We start from the raw sequence: 19,310 nt of genomic DNA on the forward strand, positions 1-19,310 counted from the left end.
AGGATTAAAAACCATGTTCATTATGAGTAGTTTATTCAAACAGATTTATTTATGTTCATTTCGATTTACATTATTTTTATGCAAAGTATCTATTTGGTTTGGGAATTGACATTCTATTGTTCAATTTTTACCTTTGAATGAGATGTCGATGAAATTTTATAAAGTCAAATAATATCAAATAAATAAATAACAATGAAATACTTATGATTATTCTAATACAAATTGATAGAGGATGGAAGAACTTTGTTTTTAAGAACATATTGGTCGAAGGTGACTGGTATTTTTTGAAGTAGACATGACAAAAGAATCAACAATATGTTTATCTTATATGTGAAATGTTTACCAAATTGTAGTAATCCTACCTTAGACAATATTGTAATATTTTGGAAGATCAAATATAGGAAGATTATGTTTGACAATTGATATGAATCAATTATGATGATATTTACTTTATATAATTATGTATGTATTGTGTTGGGTTACATATTTTATATTGTTTTATCTATTCAAATATAACACGGTTGTTTGAAAATTTGATTTTGACATCTTATTGAATATTCAATGATAAATAATTTTATGTTTATAATTCTTTATAAAAGTTTTGACATCCTATTGAATTGATTTTGACATCTATTGAATATGTCATTTACTTTGATAACTCTTAAACTTTTTGAAACATTGACTTTTATTTAACTGAAATATAAAAGTGATTTTTAAAAATATATATTAAGGTATTTTTATTTAATTGAAATATAAAAATGACTTTTGAAAATATATATTAAGATATTTATATAATAAGATTAACCGAAATCACACTTAGCTAACTATCATTCAACGTCAATTTTAATTTTAGTTAAACCTATTGTATTTTAATTTATACTAATTCATTTGAATTAAAGATACTATATTTAATTTTTTGTTATAACTAATGTATTAGTTACTGTTGCTTAAAATTTGTTCATTTATTGTGGTTGACAAATAACTAAAATTCATATATGAAATAGGAAAAAATTCCTTATATATAATGTGAGGTTGTTGTAGTCATATTTTGTAAATTTTTCATATATAATATATGGTCAATTTTTTCATCAAAAATATTGTCTGTCAAATAGTTTTAAAACAGTTCATTCTTTTCATGTGCTTTTTGGAATGAAATTGTACTTTCAGTGTATAATATATTGAACAAAAAAGTATGAATTGTAGTCTTTTGCATCAAAGAAACCACTCATTTACCTGCAAAACAACAAATGGAAGTATGACTTTCCATTTGGGTATATATTCTGAAAAATGATGGTGTTCATTACTTATGATTCTACATTGTAGTGCAATAACGTTCAAATTTAATAAAAATAATAATTAAGTATTCATATCATAAATATTTGAAAATAAGAATACATAAGCGTTCCATAAAAAGAAAAAATGGAAATGTCATAGTCAACAAATACTACTGGAAAATGTACACAAAAGTAAATTCTTCCAATTTTCTACTCTGAAAACATTATTGTATATCTTTGATATTGACATTCTATCAAGTGTCATTGTGTTATGGATGAAAGTAATCGTGAAGAAGCAAAAATTACCAGAATGATGATTCCTATTGAAAAGTTGGACAATAAGAGTAACAATTATCTATCTCAATATTATTTGTGGTATCTCATCATGTAACTTTTATAACATTGTTATATTTGTTCTTCAGAGAAAAAAACACAAATATGAATAAAAACAATACATAAACAAATATAATTCTAAATCAACTTCCTCAAAAGCTTCAAACTAGAGGTATAATCATGTTTACTTTGTTGATTCATTCTGAATGGTCTCAAAATTAAAATGCATGTCTTTGAAGAGAATGGAAAAAATGAATCAAAAGATGGAGAAAGAAGAAGTTGGTTAATTCTCCACAAATTTGGTCCGGAAGTATTAATATACTAGGTTCTTCAAATATTACAAATATGTTTAATAAATCATTGACATCTTTATTTTTTAACAAAGTCCTGAATTTTTTCACCAAATCTAAATGTAGAAAAAGACATTGAAACATAATTTAATATAATTATACTTAGTTAGACATTTAAAATATAATTTAATCTAACATGATGCTTGGTTTTTTAAATTATTTATACACTATTTATGATAACATGATCCATATTTGATATTTATGCAAGAGTCTCTGATTTGATTATGTAATCTATAAAACTAATTTTACCCCGTGGGATAAGGTTTTATTATTACTTTTATCCTTTCTAGGTTTTGGTGTGCAGAATCAACTAATCTTAGAAACGCTGTTTCCCCTTCCCATCTCATCTCTGCTGTTTGCATTTGGAACAACAATGGCAGAATCATTTCTCTTCAGCATAGCAGAGTCGCTCGTAGCAAAGCTTGCTTCTCGTGCTTTTGAAGAAGCTTCTCGAGTGGTGGGTTTATACGAAGATCTTCAAGACCTTACAAAGACTCTCTCTTTAGTCAAGGCTGTGTTGTTAGATGCTCAGCAAAAGCAGGACCACAACCATCAGCTCCACGAATGGCTGTCTCAGCTCAAAACTATCTTCTCCGATGCCGAAGATGTTTTGGATAAATTTGAATGCCAAACACTGCGAAAGAGAGTGGTCAAAGCTCATGGTAGCACCAAAGACAAGGTAAGTCACTTCTTCTCAACCTCTAATCCACTCGCTTTTCGTTACAAGATGACTCAACAAATCAAAGATATCAGTAACAGACTAGACAAGGTTGCAGCTGATAGGCATAAGTTTACTCTTCAAATAATTGATGTTGACACACGTGTTGTTCATCGGAGAGATATGACACACTCCCGTGTCAGTGATTCAGATGTGATAGGAAGGAAGCATGACAAAGAAAAGATCATAGAACTTTTGACGCAGCAGAATTCTAATGATGCTGATACAAGTCTCTCTGTTATTCCCATTGTGGGGATTGGAGGCTTAGGAAAGACTACACTTGCAAAGTTTGTGTTCAATGACAACAGGATCCAGGAGTGCTTCCCATTGAAGATGTGGGTGTGTATTTCTGATGACTTTGATATTAAACAACTCATTATCAAAATCATCAATTCCGCCGGTGGTGCAGCATCTGGTGATGATCTGGAACAACTGCAAAATCAACTGAAAAACAAACTTTCTGGTGAAAAATTCTTACTCGTATTGGACGATGTATGGAACGAAGACCGTGTTAAATGGGTTGAGTTGAGGAATTTAATCCAAGTGTAGGAAGTAAAGTTGTAGTGACCACGCGCAGTCATTCAATTGCTTCCATGATGGGCACACTTCCCTCTCATATTTTAGAAGGTCTTTCTGAGAAGGATTCGTTGTCTCTGTTTGTCAAGTGGGCATTTAAAGAAGGAGAAGAGGAAAAACATCCTCACTTAGTAAACATCGGAAGACAAATTGTGAAAAAATGCAGAGGGGTTCCATTGGCAGTGAGAACCTTAGGAAGTTTACTATTCTCCAAATTTGAGGTCAGTGAATGGGAAGATGTTAGTAACAATGAAATATGGAATTTGCCTCAGAAAAAAGACGACATTTTACCCGCCCTTAAATTAAGTTATGATATGATGCCGTCCTATTTGAGGCAATGTTTTTCATTGTTTTCTCTTTACCCAAAGGATTCTAAAATCGTTAGTTATGAAATAACTTCCCTTTGGGTGGCACTTGGACTCGTTGCACAACCAAAATCGAATAGGACACGTGAAGATGTGGGCAATCAATATTTGCATGAACTTCTGTCAAGATCCTTTCTTCAAGATTTTGAAAGCTTTGGCACTTTTTGTAGTTTTGCAATACATGATTTGTTGCATGATCTCGCCTTATTTGTTGCGACAGATGAGTGTCTGCATGTGAGTTCCAACATTATTCAAAATATTCCAGATCATGTCCAGCATCTGTCTTTTGCTGAAAGCAGTTTGTTTGCCAATTTAGTCACCAAAAAATCAACAACCGTAAGAACCGTACTGTTTCCAAAGGATGCAACAGCTGTCAGTGGTAAAGTTGTACTAAATACGTGTGTATCAAAGTTGAAATGCTTGCGAGTTCTGGACTCACGTGGTTCAACATTCGAGACTTTGCCCCATACCATTGCTAAGTTGAAACATTTGAGATATTTGAACATTAGCAGAAATCGCAACATTAAGAGACTCCCCAACTCTATTTGCAATCTCCAAAGTCTGCAAGTGTTGAAGCTTACACGATGCACAGAGCTGGAAGCATTGCCAGAAGGATTAAGAAAATTGATCAGTCTTCGGGATTTTGCGTTTAGCACAAAGCAAACTGTTTTGTCTATGAATGAGATCGCCAACTTGGGGTCGCTTGAAAGGTTGACTATTTCGTCATGCCCTAATGTGGAGTCCATCTTTGGAGGGGTGAAATTCCCTTCTCTTAAAACATTGTCCGTTGAGCACTGTGAGAGTCTAAAGTCTTTGTCACTGGATGGTCAAAATTTCCCTGAATTAGAAACATTGATTGTTGAAGGCTGCCATAATTTGGACTTGGAACTATGGAAAGGTGGGCATGAAAAAGAAGGTCCCGAGCTGAAGTTAAAAGTTGTTGCATTTGTAACATTAACACAACTGGTCGTCTTGCCTAAATGGCTTCAGAAAGCTGCCAACTCCTTACAGTTCTTGATTCTTTTATGTTGTTTCAATATTGAAACGTTCCAGATTGGTTTACAACTCTAACGGATCTGAGAACACTTTATTTAATATATTGTCCAAAATTGGTATCTCTCCCAGATAACATGGATCACCTCACTGCACTTGAACGTTTGCGTGTTGAAGCTTGTGTTGGCTTATGTCAAAAATATAAACCCCATGTTGGAGAGTTTTGGCCCAAAATATGACACATAAAAAACGTTTACATTGAAGAACCAGAAGAGTCTGAGAAGAATTAGAGGAAGAGCAAAGGGTAGAGGAATGCAATAAGGAAGCAAACAGATAAGCCCGAATCCCCTTATTTTTCTTTATTTATTCTTTTATCAAGGTGTTTTCGATAATGTTAATCTTCTTTTATGGTTTTCCACTTTTTCATTCGTGAAAATTACTTTTTTAACTTTGTCTAAATATTGTTATACACAAATTCAGTATTTCATTTATACTTGTGAAATCATATGTCAGAATGCATGCTTAATTTAAAATGTGATAAAGAATAAAGCATATTCGAGAGCTTCGTAAGCAGGAAGTCATGCCACAATCCTGCACTGGTTGAAGAAATTGAGAAGTTTAATTTAAAATAGGATTTTAAGATTAGATTGAATGTGGTTGTGTACGTAAAGAAAATAAATACCATTTACCTAATTGTGCAGCCAAATCATAGATATCATCCAAACCCACACCAACAAATCTGTTACTGTTTTGAAGTATAAAAATAGTACATTAACAATGACCATAGTCCACAATTAGAGACAATTAGAGACTGACATTTTGTGATTGAAATATATTTATTAATATAAACTAATTACAAAACCAGGTAAATTCATTAGAGATATTTCAAACAGATGTGAACTTTTTATTCAGAGGAAAAAAGCATGGGACATCCTTAATTGACACCATTATTTGTTCCTCTCTCCCACTCATGACATGCTACTCTCAACTACATGCAATAAGTTACAACAAAAGCACTTCCCTACTACAACATAACTACTCTACAACTCAGTTCTTAAGATCAACTCATTTTGGTATTTCACCACCCCCATGTCCCCAACAATTCCCTCAATGAGTCAATGCTAACTACTGCAACACCTTTTCCCGACACAGCATTTCATCAAACACCAGGTCTACAAAAAATACTCAAACTTGGATCTCTATTGCCCATCTATACATCTCCTCTTGAGGAACTGGGATGGAGAAGGTTGCCAACCCAGTCTCTGACTCATAGTTGAAATCTGTTTCAGTGCCACCTACTACACACTTCACTGGGCGTTCAGAGGAGTAAACTCCAAACCTCCCTCTTCCCCTGACTTTAAGACAAACAGTTGCTGTTGCTGCTCGGTTAGGACTCAGAGAAGAGGTTAATTCTGATAACACCTCACCATCAAACAGTTCTGGTTTGTTGTCAGAGGCTCTGTGAATTTCAACCAGCTCCACAGCTCCTCCAGTGTTGAACATATCAAGTAGCCCTATTGCTGCAAATGAAATACCTGGTGCTATTTCCTGTTCAATAAAACAATAGTAGTTAAGTTCAGCATACATCAAAGTTAGACAGAAAATCTAAAACTCGGTGAAATATCATGTTCACTAATACTGGATCCTCACATGGATTGGACAGAAATGGAACAGTTCAAACTCAAGAACTTTCAGTGTCACCGGAACAGAAACCCCCTTTGGTAACCGAATCACCTCCCCTGAAATTTGGATATAGTTATTTCATCTTCTATTGTATATATTAAAACTGATGGTAAGGGAATGACACAGTAAATTAATAGTACCTGATCTGTAAGCATAAACAATGGTCTCTCCAAGCCATTCAGGACCTGCTACTTGGGTGATAAGGTCAACATCAGAGGCACAGACAGAGCCAGTGAGTGTACCGGGAGATGTATCATGGATGCGAGTTTTCTTCTCTATCTTGCACCAACCAGCACCTTGGCAGTTAAATACACCAACAACTCCAGAGCATTTGTTCATGTTCCAGATTTTGAGCAAGCTGAAAATTGTAGTTCATTAAATGAGTCACCAATTTATGTTTATGGAACATAGCTTTGTGAAGATTCAAGAGTTAAATAAACAAACCTAGTCCCATCTCTGGCTGGATCAACGAACAGAGAATCACGAGTTGGCCTGCCTGGTAACTGTGCTCGGAGAACCGAGCCATCAGGAAGAATCAGCTTCTTAAGAAGATCAAAATTATGGTTGCCTGGCTTGTCACTGGAAAAATAAAAAAAAATGCATTACAATGGTGCCAATTTAATGTAATGAAAAGATGTGCAAGTGCAATGAATGAACATCACTATACCTGACATAAATCGGACATCCACCAATTGCACGAGCTGCAGCATGATATTCTGCTGCAGGGTGTAAACTCTGAAATTACAAAGATCTTTTAGGCTAACAAGAATAGTTATCGCTCAAAGTAATAAAAATAAATTAAGATGAGTGAACATTTGTACTCACATGAAACATGTCCCAATCAGGTTGCATGAATTCTCCAAGGAAAAGTGAGTTATACGCAACAGAAGAAATATGGATGGTGTGGGAAGCAGGATCACGAGGGTAGAAATCATCAGAGGCTCTCACAACAGCGGTTTGCTTAGAACTGTAAAGGCCATCAGTGTTGTGACACATGCAAGCAATGCATCCATTGTCAGTGAAGTTACGAGCAATGGAAGCCTCAAGCGCGTGATGATAGCTTCGTGTAAGAGAGACTCTTCCACCATGTCCAGCACCAAGGGTCTCAATAATGTTCTGCACATCAACCTTCACTCCATCCACTCCACAAGAAGCCAAGTAAGCATGGAGCTCATTGTAGAAATTGAAAACCTTCTTTGGATGCACTAGGCCTAGGCCATGTACGGCCAAGCTGTCCATGACAATGTCTGGTTGGTTTCCCAGTACACCTGGTGACTGCACTGGATATGCCAAGGCAGTGTCATAATGCTCCATGCCAGTTGCTGCTGGCTTCACTCCACCCCAATAACCAGCTAGTGCATGCCATACATAAACATTTCTGTTCATGAACAGAGGAACCAATTAAGAATTCAGAAAGTTGATTAGGCAAGCTACTTGAACAATATTGAAAAGGAGTAAAGGATCCATGATCATACTTCACGTTGTGATGCTGCTTTACTCCTTCTACTAAATGCTTCAGACCTGATGTCTGCTCATTGTTCTGTGTTTTCTTCTGAAATTTAGTATTCTCTCTAATACCAGTCAGCCTAGTAGCAAACCTGCAATCATCATGGTTTTTAGTGATTTAATCAGATAAATTACAAAAATAGCAATTGGTATTCTCTTGAACATTAGGAATCCATAATTGAGATAGGTATTGAATTTAGCAAAAATTACAGAAACAGAGAAATCTTACTGTGCCCCTTCTTGTACAACACAGTCAAGATCCTTTTGTTTACTTTCGATCTGTTGCCAGCCATCATCTATGATGAGGAACCGTGGTGGTGTAGCTCCCTCAGATAGACTGCAATCATATTGAACAAATTTCAGTGTTCTATAAACATCATCTTCAAAATTCATCTTTTCTTCAGTTAATGAAAAACATGTACTCAATTTCTCTAACTAATTAATTACCTTTTCAGGCCTTCCTCAACACCCTCAGCTGTGACATCAGTATAGAAAGCATCCCATGTACACCAGCCAAACCAGTCAAGAAAAGATGGCAACTGCATAAAGCCAATATTAAAAGGTTAAAAAGATCCGTTATCTATCACCTTGGCATAATAGCTAAAGCAATGAAGAAAGGGTCTTACCTTTTTCTTCTCACGGTGAAGAAAAGTTTGCATGTGTTTTTCCACAGCCCTGGAAAGAACAAGCGAAGGAATCAGTAAAATAAAATTGTCAGCAAACACTTTTGTTCTCTTTTATCAATTTAGGGAAAACACAAACGGGGGGTGCCTTACTTCACTGCTTGATTGATGACTTCAAAGGGGTTGGTCCCAGCATGCATGTAAACTAGGTGAAGGCCTTGATCAGTCTCAACCGCGTTATCCCCTGCAAAACCATACCACATACCAAAAAGAAAAGGGTCGTTTCGGTTCTTTGGGACGCCATGCTATATATATATTTTCTCCAAAGGATCAAAGCTATAAACTCCATTCGTTTGATTCAATTGATTGACTCATCGAGAGAAGTTTATCCAGCTCAATTCAATCCACAAATGACAGCTCCACCCCTTAAAAGTATGGCTGAAGGGAAGGGAAGGAACTGAATTAACAGCAGCTATGGCTCTAAATTATGTTATGACACGACGGAAAAGACTTCCATGTAGCCTTCACCACGAAACCAGTTTTCATGAGCAAGAGTTACTCACCACTCTCAAGACAAATCTCTATCTCGTTCTTCTCATTGCCTTGAAGAACAGCACGGAATGGACCTTCGAGAAGAGGAAGAAAGACGGTGTAGATGGTTGGAGAATTCTCTCCATCCACTTCACTCTCTTTGCTCTCAATCAGCATGAACTGTGTCTCCAGAGGAACATCCCTCCCACAAGTTCCCATTCTCTGAGTCATCCACCATAATTTGAACCGGAAGCAACACATGAACCGGAGCTCCCTATTCCAAGATCAAATCACAAATGAGAAATTAGGAAACACCAGTTCATCCACTTTAACTTGCTACTGTCAAATTTTCTACGATTACATATACTTGAGCAAATTATATTCACCATCATTTAAATGTGGAAAAGCAGGAACTTACTCTAAGACACCCATTGGAAACACATGGAGACTTTTACTGTGGGAAGCATTAGCACCAACAAAAGCACCAGTCACAAGGCCACTTCCAGATCCTGGAGTCAGCACAATGTTGTCCGGTACACCGGTTAATATGGTCTTGCCATGAACAACCAAATTCTTATCGTTCACGGAGATCTTAGGTGTGACAGTCATTTTGGAACACTTCACAACTGTATCACCAAACCAAACAACAAACAACACAGAAGTTATTACATTATATGATTAAAATTCACTGCATCTCAATGAAATTTACAAAAATTCAATGATTAGAACTCTAAAAGCTACGAAATACCACATAAGCTGATTTTTTATGTACATTATCACGATAAAATAATATGAACTCGGTCTAAAATTGTTGAGGAGTTTCGTAATATAGACCTAGGGGCTTATGATGATGGTGATGGATGATGCTAAAGGCTAAGCACATGTTAGATAGATTGCGACGTGGTTCACGGAATGGAGGAATCCACGTAGGGAACTGCGTTGGTGTTGTCTTTAGCATCGTCATCTTTTTAACCTATACCCCAAAAGTTGGAAGAAAATTAATAATCAAATTCTAGAATGAACCTAAAAAAGCAGAGTCCTTTCCTTTCTTTCTTTGTCGTTTAGTGCATTTATGATTTGTCGCTATACTTCTCCCTAACTCTGGTCTCACTATTGGTTAATGAAAATCGACAATATATTAAAGAACAAGGAGAAGTTAGAACGTAGCAAAGCTAAAACCAAACTTCATCTGAAATAGAATTTTCTAATTAACCGGTGAAATTTCTCTTTCTTCCTTTTAGGAAAGCTGCGTTGCAACAAAAGAAAATAACATCAGAAATCATCTGGGGTACTGATTAATAGTGTAGTTTCCGCAATACACCAGGGCAGTTTTGTCAACGAAATAAAAAAGACAACTTTAAACAGAACCTAGAGAGATCTAGCGTGACCCCGACGTTTAACTTGGTCAATTTCGAAATAGTATCGAAATAGTAAAAAAAAAAATCTTAATTTCCGACGCGTAATCCAAAGCAAGATTTCGTAAATCTCCTCCTCGTAAAATTACTGCTACACAACGAAAAACTGAACTCACCAAAGTTAGTGTCACGAGAAGGTGAAAATGAAGGAACAGTTAACTCAAGAATCTGGGGAAGAGAAAAAGTGTGATCCTATCCCTGGAGGAGAAGGTCCTCCAATGGAAGAAGGTGGAGGAACGGAGAAACACACTCAGCACAGGGCTGAAGATTGATCACTAGCTTCTCAAATTTTGGTACGAGATATTGAATGAACACAAGGGAAGGTGGCTTTTATAGCGTGACGGAGGCATGATGTGCTTTCTGATTCCGACACGTGGAGTGTTGGGAGGCGTTGGATCCCAGAGGTGGTGACGTGATTGTGACCTGATTTAGAAAGATGGAAGATCGCTGTGATGATAATGGCGGCCGAAAAAGACGTATATGATTACGTGGACACATGTGATTGTGAAGTGTTGAAGCTGGATTCTTGGAACATTGAATTGATCTAGATAATTCAGAGATAAATACGTCAATTCTTTGAGGAAAATCACAATAGTTTTTTTTGGTCGGGAAAATATCAATCATTGCATGTATTGTTCTGGCGAAATATTAAACATGTTTTAAATTATTGTTTTACCTCCCAATGGCAAAAAAACTTTTTATGGAGTGAGTCAATGAATTTTCCAAAAAGAGTTTGATTTAATATAAAATAAATTTGAATAAGTGAAATTTTACACCGATTGTTGGTAAGAACTAATTTGGTTACCCAGAGGGAAAGGAAATGGCACGCAAAACTATTGGGTAAGTTTAAATAGGTGGGAGTTGAGTGAAATATGAACATGTTGGAAATTGAACTGCTACCAAGCAGCCCAAACAGGATCTCAGAACTCTGTTTCTTCACCACCAATTATCAAAAAGAATATTGGGTATGAAAATTTTAAAAATAAATATTATTATATCGTTTATTAATATTTCAGAAAAATAATAATTAGAAAATATTATTATATTGTAAACAACATTGGTTATTATCATTATTATTATTATATAATATTATATTTATTGTTTAATTTTTATCAAAATTGCACTTATATATTTATTAGTAATATATAAAATAAGTTCTTCCAATCTGATAGACCAATACATTGTATTAGTCTTATTTGTGATTCGTGGTTGAAGCCCCCCAAATATTCGCATATCTTGTTCATCCTTTGGGAACACCATGATAAAAACCGCAGCTTTTTATGAAGCCAAAAGTAACGCCATTATTGTAATAATAGTGTTCTGTATTTAAACATATAGTATTGAAAAATGTGTAATTTTAATAAAAAATAAAGATCTGCTATAATACGAATAACATAATTTAAATATTACTTTTCTTTTCGCTGAGATTATTTTATTATAGCATAATATTTTTATCGACGATAAAGTCGATTTTTCAGTGTTATTTTCTATTTGATTTGTCAATCATGAAAAAACGTATCCATCCTCAACAAGTACACCACAATTAAAAGCCAGACACTTTGGTGCATTGTGAAGGCTAAAATCACAACTTGGCCAACATCCCAACATCTATCTACCTTGCATCGATCAAAAAGTGCAAGATCAACTTGTAGCACTTGCCATTTTCTTATTGTGTATGTTACTTACGTACATAAATTGAAGATCTAGTGGAACACATGGCCAACATCACAAGACCATGGAAAGCTCAACCACATTCCCGAATCAATTTTTCATCGATTATGGTAAGAGTGGGTTTGGTTCATTCTTGAAGAATTGATTTCGGTTTAATTAATTTTTCAACATATAAGTAGGAATTAGTTGTTTCATGATTTTTTTTATTTTTTAATTGATTTTGGAAACTAAATACATACTAATTTTACGTTAAAAAATCAATTCTAATCAATTTTTTATTGATTTAACGCATAACGCATTAACATGGTAGCATGTAACACTTGCAATCTTTGTTTTACCAATTGAAGTTATGGTTTTTGTTCCCATTTCTATGTTTCTCTTATTTTCGTTTTCAAAATTTACGTGACATCTTATAAATATAGATTATAAAACAAAAAATTGTATACTTGAATTTTCTTTTTCTACCCCGTAAAAATCTTTTATTATCTTCAAAAACACAAACAAGTTCCACATATGCTTTGGTTGTCCACTAATTAATTTCCGTGACGTTAACCTATTCCATAATTGATGTAACATCAGTTGCAAACTTGCAATTATTGATGGTTGTTCAAGTACGGACAAAAAGGGAATCCAAATCACAATCTACATTGTAGATTATTTTATTTCCCCAATATCACACCTTAATTAGGGTTAATTGGTACGTGGCACAAAACTTTAATTTCTTGGGTTGACATGTTTAGCTTCGTCCTACCCTTGGCTTTGACTTGTGTTTGCGTAGCAAAGTGATGATAAAACCCTAATTTAATTAATAACATACGTGTATAACCTTTTCTTCTTCAATTGGATCGCGAAGGTGATTAAAAGATAAAAAAAATGGTGCAAGATATGCTTTAGAAGGGTGTTGTGTGCTGACTGTTATATGAGTAATGTATCTGACAGTTGTATAATCGACAATGACTCTCAATAAAAACTTTAAATTTTAATTATAGAATTAAATTCATTCAAGACATTGAAAATATTCAATCGGTTAGAAATATGTCACTACAATCAATTGTTTGTGACATTAATTTTCGTTTTTGTCTTTCAATTATTTGAGTTTAAATGATCATTAATGTGAAGTTGCAATCCATGGTATATAATATAAATAAATATATGTGGTTATGTATGAAAGATAGAAATAAGGTATATAGTACATTGCATGAGACAAAAAGTAGGGAGAGGTGTGAAGGACAAAATAACAAGTGGCATACTAACTTGAACTTTTGACGATTGAATGCATACAACAGTACAACAAAAAATCTTGTTTATGTTACTAAGATGAGTTCAATATATTTTTGGCTTCTTAATTTTTATTGAAATTTGAAATTAGTTTATTTTAAAATTTTTGACCAATTTAGTTCTTCATCGTTCGAAATACGTGAATTTAATCCTTTTAATTAGATCTTGTTAAGTGTATTTAACATCTCAAGTACGTTTCATAATAATATTTGATTTAATGTTAAAACAAAAATATGTCAAATAGTATAAACAACTTATATATAATCATGAAATGCGTACGAAATATCAAATAAACTTAACAAAATTTGATTAAAAGGACTAAATCTATGTATTTCGAAAGATGAATGACTAAATTGATCAAAAGTTTCAAAATTGACTAATTCCAAGATTGACCGTAAGAAAGTTAAGGAATAAAAAAACGTAAAATTGAAATTTTTTGTGTTGTACCTTTATTTGCACTATCACAATAATAATTAATATTCATACATGTTTTACTGTTGGTATGTCTTTCAATAAAACAGTGTGGTAAAAATGAATGAATATTGGATAATCGTGTGAAAATATATAAACAATTTTCTAAATTCTATTTTTACTCAAAGATTGGAACAAAACAGATGGAAATTGAGAGACTGGTGTTTGTATTTTTAAAGGTTTAAAATAATGAAAAGATCAATATTGAAAATAGAAGTACGAGACGAGAAATGAGTAAGAAAGAAAGAAACACGTAACACTAATTAGAATGATGGATTAAATGGATCAGGTTCTAACCCTGTAAAATAATAACATTTGTGTTTGGTAAAAAATAAACATCTATAAAATAAAAATATAAAACTTTTTAACGAAAAAATTTTACGAAAAATTATTATTATCAGACTTAAGTTTCAAGTTTTTTATAAATTTGAAAACTTTCAAAAGTTTCTATTTAGGTTTTTTATTAACTAAATGATTTGAGTGTTATCTTATTATATAACATCTTCACGTAATTTTATAATCCCATATATAATCTATAAAATATAACAGGGAGAGCAAAATATAGCATCTCCATGTACGTACATTTATACAATACTATAGGTATCTATAAGCTATGAGAAATACTTAAAATATATCATGCTTACTACTCTTGAGTGTCATGTAGTTTCATACCTCAGCAAGAGTAAGTCACCCTTATTCAAAATTTTATCCTGTAAACCAAAAAAAAAAAAAACGAATTTCACATTTAATTATTTAAGTTACTGTTGAGGTGAAGAAAATAATGCCTTTTGGAAATTACCATCACATGGGATAAGTAAAGGAGTGAGTGTTAATGACTGTATAATGAATTCTAAGCTCATGTTTATACTGTATTGGTAGAGTGATTCTTAGAAGTAAAGATAATTATGTTCTTAATGATGACATATTATTTTCCATTGCTATGTAGATCTGAGTTTGATGAAACACGATCTTCGGTGACTAGGGATGGCAAAGGATCGGTTACGAATAGTATCTACTCACAACTCAATCAGCAACAAAAAAGATTAATCAATTATCTGGTTTGTTATCCGTCGGGTACCCGTTTAAAAAATACCCGCAGGTTTTAAGAAACTCGTTGGTATGCAGCTGCAGATATTTAAAAAAAATGATATTTTATAAATTTTTAAAATAAAATTTAAATAAAAATACAAAAAAATTAATGGGATACATTGTCTTTGTTTATTTCAAATAATATATAGCAATTGAAAATAACAACTTTTTTGTATTTTGGGTCATTTTTAACTCGAATTTGTAAAAAAGGGTACTTTTAATTATTTTTTTTGTGAAACAAGATTAAGTCGTCAGGATGGAGGGCGACATTGAAGGTGAAGTCGTCTTTCTTCCAGTCGATTTCATTTAAAAAAAAAAAAAGTCGTCAAGTGCGATTACGGTTTCTACAATTCTAAAGTTGAAGTCGTCATGGTGGAGGTCGGTTTCCCCTTTAGTTTTTTTTTTTTTAACATACCAGTATTACAAATTCGATTTAAAAGTGACCCCAAATAAAAAAAAAAGATGGTGAATGATGCAGGGGATGATTTTGCTGACACTTTCAGCTTCCCAGACAACTATATGGCGACACTGTAATTTTACGGCATGCGAAGTAGCGAGCAAAGGTCAAACCTTTTTCATATACTGTGCACTTGCACTCTTTGCCTTGGGTACAGGTGGAATCAACCCTTGCGTCTCCTCCTTCCTTCGGGGCTCATCAATTTGATGACGCATACCTCAAAGAAATTCAGATGAAACCATTGTTCTTCAACTGTTTCTTTTTCGCCATTAACGTCGGTGCAATCTTTGAAATTATGCTATTGGTTTACGCACAACAAGTTGTTGGGTTTCGTTAGGGTTTTCGAGTATTTACAGTCGTCTCCATTTGTTCTGTCCTTATCCTAGTTGCCGGTATCCCTTATTACCGTTTCAAAAAGCTAATGGGAAGCCCTTTCACTATGTTTCTTCAGGTTGTGGTAGCCTCCACCAGGAATCATCTCAACGGGGTTTATCTTACAAATCATGAAACTCCTCTTTCTACGAGGTTCAAACCAGTCTCCACCATGACAACTTCAACCTCAGATTTGCAGAAACCCAACTTGTACTTGACACATCGCTTTTTTTTTTAAAAAAAATCAATCAAAACGGTTGATAAGAGGACCACCTCATCTTTAATGTTGTCGTACCCATAACAACTTGACTATGTTTCACCAAAAAATTATCAAACGACCCAATTTTTACAAATAAATAGTCGAAAGGACCAAAAAATACAAAAAAAGCCAAAAATAACTTACCACCAACAATGTAGATCTCGTCTACCAAATCCAATACTCCAATATTGATTTGTTTAATTCTTAAGAAATAGGAAACTAACTTTTACTTATTCAAAAATATAAATAAATAATAATAAATAAAAGAGAAATCTTAAATAACTACCATCATGGTCATTATTGTTCCATCGAGTGTCAATAGGTGTTGTTGAGATGTGTGTGCGATGGAGATCTGCATCGTCGATAAGTGTGCACAGTGGTTGCTATTGCTCCAAGGGTGCACAGAAGGTCTTTGTGGTTGCTCCGGTAAATGCATGGAGGTGTGGTGGCGGCTAACAATTTCCAGCGAACTGTAATGACGACCACAAAATGTGTGTTTGTTGGATATGGTGACAGTGGAAATAAGATTAGCAAAATTAGTTAATAAATAATATAAAAACAAAATCAAGAAAAAATGTGTTACATGAATAGTCTCTTTTTCTCTTTTACTCATGAGACTGGATATCAAATTAAAAAAAATATGTAATGTGTAATATCCAATTCATCTTAATGTAAAATTTGTATAATATACCTCAACAACTACAACCTCTTTTTTTAGATTTTGAGTGAAAAGAAAGTTTGAAGCTATATAAAAGCTCAAAATTCATGGCTTCCACTTCCACTTGCTTTTGAGTTTTGTTTTCATTTCCTCTTACATTCTTTTTCTTATTCCTTGAAGTTCATATTGAGTATGTATTTGAATTTCATCGATTAATTTTCGTATTTCGACTTGAAATTTATATTCCCATAAATGTAAAGGTACAACTCATTTTTCATATATGTGCACGTAATCATGTCTACCTAAAGGAGTTATAAGGTTGACTTGGTGATAAAGTTGGATGAAAGGTTGAGAGAGGTTGGGGTTCAACTACCCGCACTAATTAATAGTTAACAGTTATAAGGTTGGCTTGGTGGGTTGGAAAGGAGGATGGGAGAGATTTGGATTCAATTCTTCCCACTAACATACTACTAACAACTAACATTTGTCGATAAAAAAACATTTCGATCTTTTTCAAAAACTTTAGAAAATACATCATTTGGAGTTGAGTTTCTCATTAGTAATCAAGTGTCATGATGAACACTTCTGCACAAGATGACTCTTTTTCGTTAGTATTTTTCATCTTCTATCATATAAAAGAAAAATGATTCATGTAAAGAAAACCATTAATACATTAGTTATGCAATAGTCTAACCTTTTTATATTGAATTTTAACAAAAGTTCTAGTTCATATGATACGTACAATAGTAAAATTTGATAACTTATTTTGTTCTTCTCACTATAAACCTTTATAAGAAAAACATAAAATGAGAAAATATAAAAGGAAGCTAGGTATGTAGAAATAAATATATAAAAAAATTTAAATAATCAAATGACCTTAGTTATGACAAATTTCCAAAATAACAAGAATTTTGCACTTCTTTAAGTTGTAATCATCGAACATGTTTTGAAAAAAAAAAAAATATTTTGTCTTCAATCAATATTTATGGTTCCTCCAACTTGGGCATGTGCCTAGAATTGACTTTTTTACTTGTAATTCAATATAAAATTTTGATTGCATTTGATAATTTTTACGATCAAAATCGTGACGGAACAACAAACAAAAATATATTTTAAATATTTTAAAAACAAAAATTTTAGAGTCATTTCCATAGTTTATACTATAAAACTATGAGAAAACCGTAAAATAAGACATAGTATGCAAAAACTAAATTTTGAATTTAAGAATCAATTATACCTAGAGAATATGTTAGTACCCTAATGCTCATTCGAAGATGATACCTTTAACCAAATATGCGAAATAGATATGATTTTTCTAAATATTTATTTTTCTCCAAAATAAGAAAAAAGAATAAGAATGAAACATGCTAGGCTAATTAGATAATTATGAAAGATGATACCTTTAATCAAATATGCAAAATAGATCTGATTTTTCTAAATATTTGTTTTTCTCCAAAATAAGAATGAAACATGCTAGGCTAATTAGATAATTATGGAAGAAGAGGTAAAATTGAAAAAATGAAGGATGAGGGTTTAAGATGGAAAAATGGGGTGCGAACAACAAAATACTCTTTTTTAGATTGGGCCAAATAGAAAAACAACCAACCTCTTCTCATTCTCTTTTCTTTTCTCCTTTTGTTTCATTTTTTTTTTCTCTCTCTTTTATTATTTTCTCTTCTTCTTTGTTTCAAAATAATTTTCTAAATTTTATATTTTTAATTTGATTTTGAGATGATTAAATTTAATTAAAGAAAAGAAGAAAATTACTCATTTATTTCTATCATCTTTCTTCTTCTCCTTCCTCACCATACTTTTTATGCTGTGGATATCATATGACAGAGTAGCAATGGAGGTGAAGAGGTGCACAGTAGAATACGAGGCTTAACACAAGAAAGAAAAAGAGGTAAAATTGTCATTTTATCATACCTATGAGATTGCAAAAAGAAAAAAGGGGAAGCAGGAAGAAATAACAAACAACTATCTATAACTGGTAAAATTACCTTCATTTTGTTTTGTCCCAAGCGCCTTTTAAGGTTATAACCTATAAATTAAAATTTGGAATTGCCATTAAAATTGTTATGTGATTTTATTTTAATTTTCGAATTATTTTAATTATTAATTTCCCTGTTGATTTTATTCTTCATTTTCTTTACTATCATGATAAAGTGTATGAAACATGTAAAATTATTTAAATTCATGGTATAATTAACAATAATATTTGGTATATTTTTTAATTCTGAAAATTATACATTTTTCTCTAGAAATAAATAACTAAAAAATAAACAAAGTAGTAGTTAATTGGGATTTTAGGCTCTCTAATGCAATTGCACTACATTTTTTTTCCACGAAATAAGATTAATATTTAAAATAACTATTAGGTTACAGGTATTTTTAGCGTCAAAAGAACTTCATATTTTTCCTGATAATGGTGAAATCATGAAAAGATTTCTTCGGCGTTAAATTAATTCTTTTGGTTATTTTGTACCGATACATTAAAGAAATAAAATTTGATTGATAAATTTTGTACCAAGTTCATTTCATTTTATTTAAGCTTTAACAAAAGTAGTACAAAATAAAAAACGAGTTTATCTACTAGAGATATCATTAGCCTGAATATCTACGAATAATCGATTTTGGTGATGATTTTATGAATATTGATGGGGCAGGATTTGCGTAAAAATTGGCAGA

General features: G+C 32.9%; 2 protein-coding genes and 1 pseudogene across 3 annotated transcripts; 2 read left to right on the forward strand and 1 right to left on the reverse strand.

Annotated features, from left to right (window-relative positions):
• The first annotated feature begins 2,252 nt into the window (after window positions 1-2,252).
• Window positions 2,253-3,128, forward strand: LOC146888884 (disease resistance protein RGA2-like; annotated as a pseudogene).
• Window positions 3,129-3,271: 143 nt separating this feature from the next.
• Window positions 3,272-4,687, forward strand: LOC146888885 (putative disease resistance protein RGA4). Its single transcript, XM_085666628.1, has one exon. It carries the CDS (start codon window positions 3,272-3,274, stop codon window positions 4,685-4,687), a length of 1,416 nt encoding a protein of 471 aa, XP_085522754.1.
• An 803-nt stretch (window positions 4,688-5,490) lies between these two features.
• Window positions 5,491-10,690, reverse strand: LOC114162572 (putative galactinol--sucrose galactosyltransferase 2). 2 transcript variants are annotated; one of them, XM_028046506.2, is made up of 15 exons: window positions 10,484-10,678; window positions 9,787-9,925; window positions 9,371-9,578; window positions 8,985-9,226; window positions 8,575-8,665; window positions 8,425-8,473; window positions 8,246-8,337; window positions 8,028-8,135; window positions 7,768-7,890; window positions 7,118-7,670; window positions 6,960-7,027; window positions 6,737-6,871; window positions 6,433-6,650; window positions 6,260-6,348; window positions 5,491-6,157 (listed from the first exon to the last, which is right to left on the reverse strand). In XM_028046506.2, exons 2-15 carry the CDS (start codon window positions 9,914-9,916, stop codon window positions 5,795-5,797), a joined length of 2,469 nt encoding a protein of 822 aa, XP_027902307.2. In that variant the 5' UTR covers window positions 9,917-9,925; window positions 10,484-10,678; the 3' UTR covers window positions 5,491-5,794. The 2 variants fall into 2 exon arrangements, with proteins under 2 accessions (XP_027902307.2, XP_027902315.2); XM_028046514.2 differs by lacking the exon at window positions 9,787-9,925 and having other exon boundaries at window positions 10,484-10,690.
• Between the last annotated feature and the right edge of the window lie 8,620 nt (window positions 10,691-19,310).

This window comes from Vigna unguiculata, chromosome 1, assembly GCF_037176805.1.
Source record: "Vigna unguiculata cultivar grain cowpea cultivar isolate G323 ecotype 2 chromosome 1, ASM3717680v1, whole genome shotgun sequence".
Classification (NCBI taxonomy): domain Eukaryota; kingdom Viridiplantae; phylum Streptophyta; class Magnoliopsida; order Fabales; family Fabaceae; genus Vigna; species Vigna unguiculata.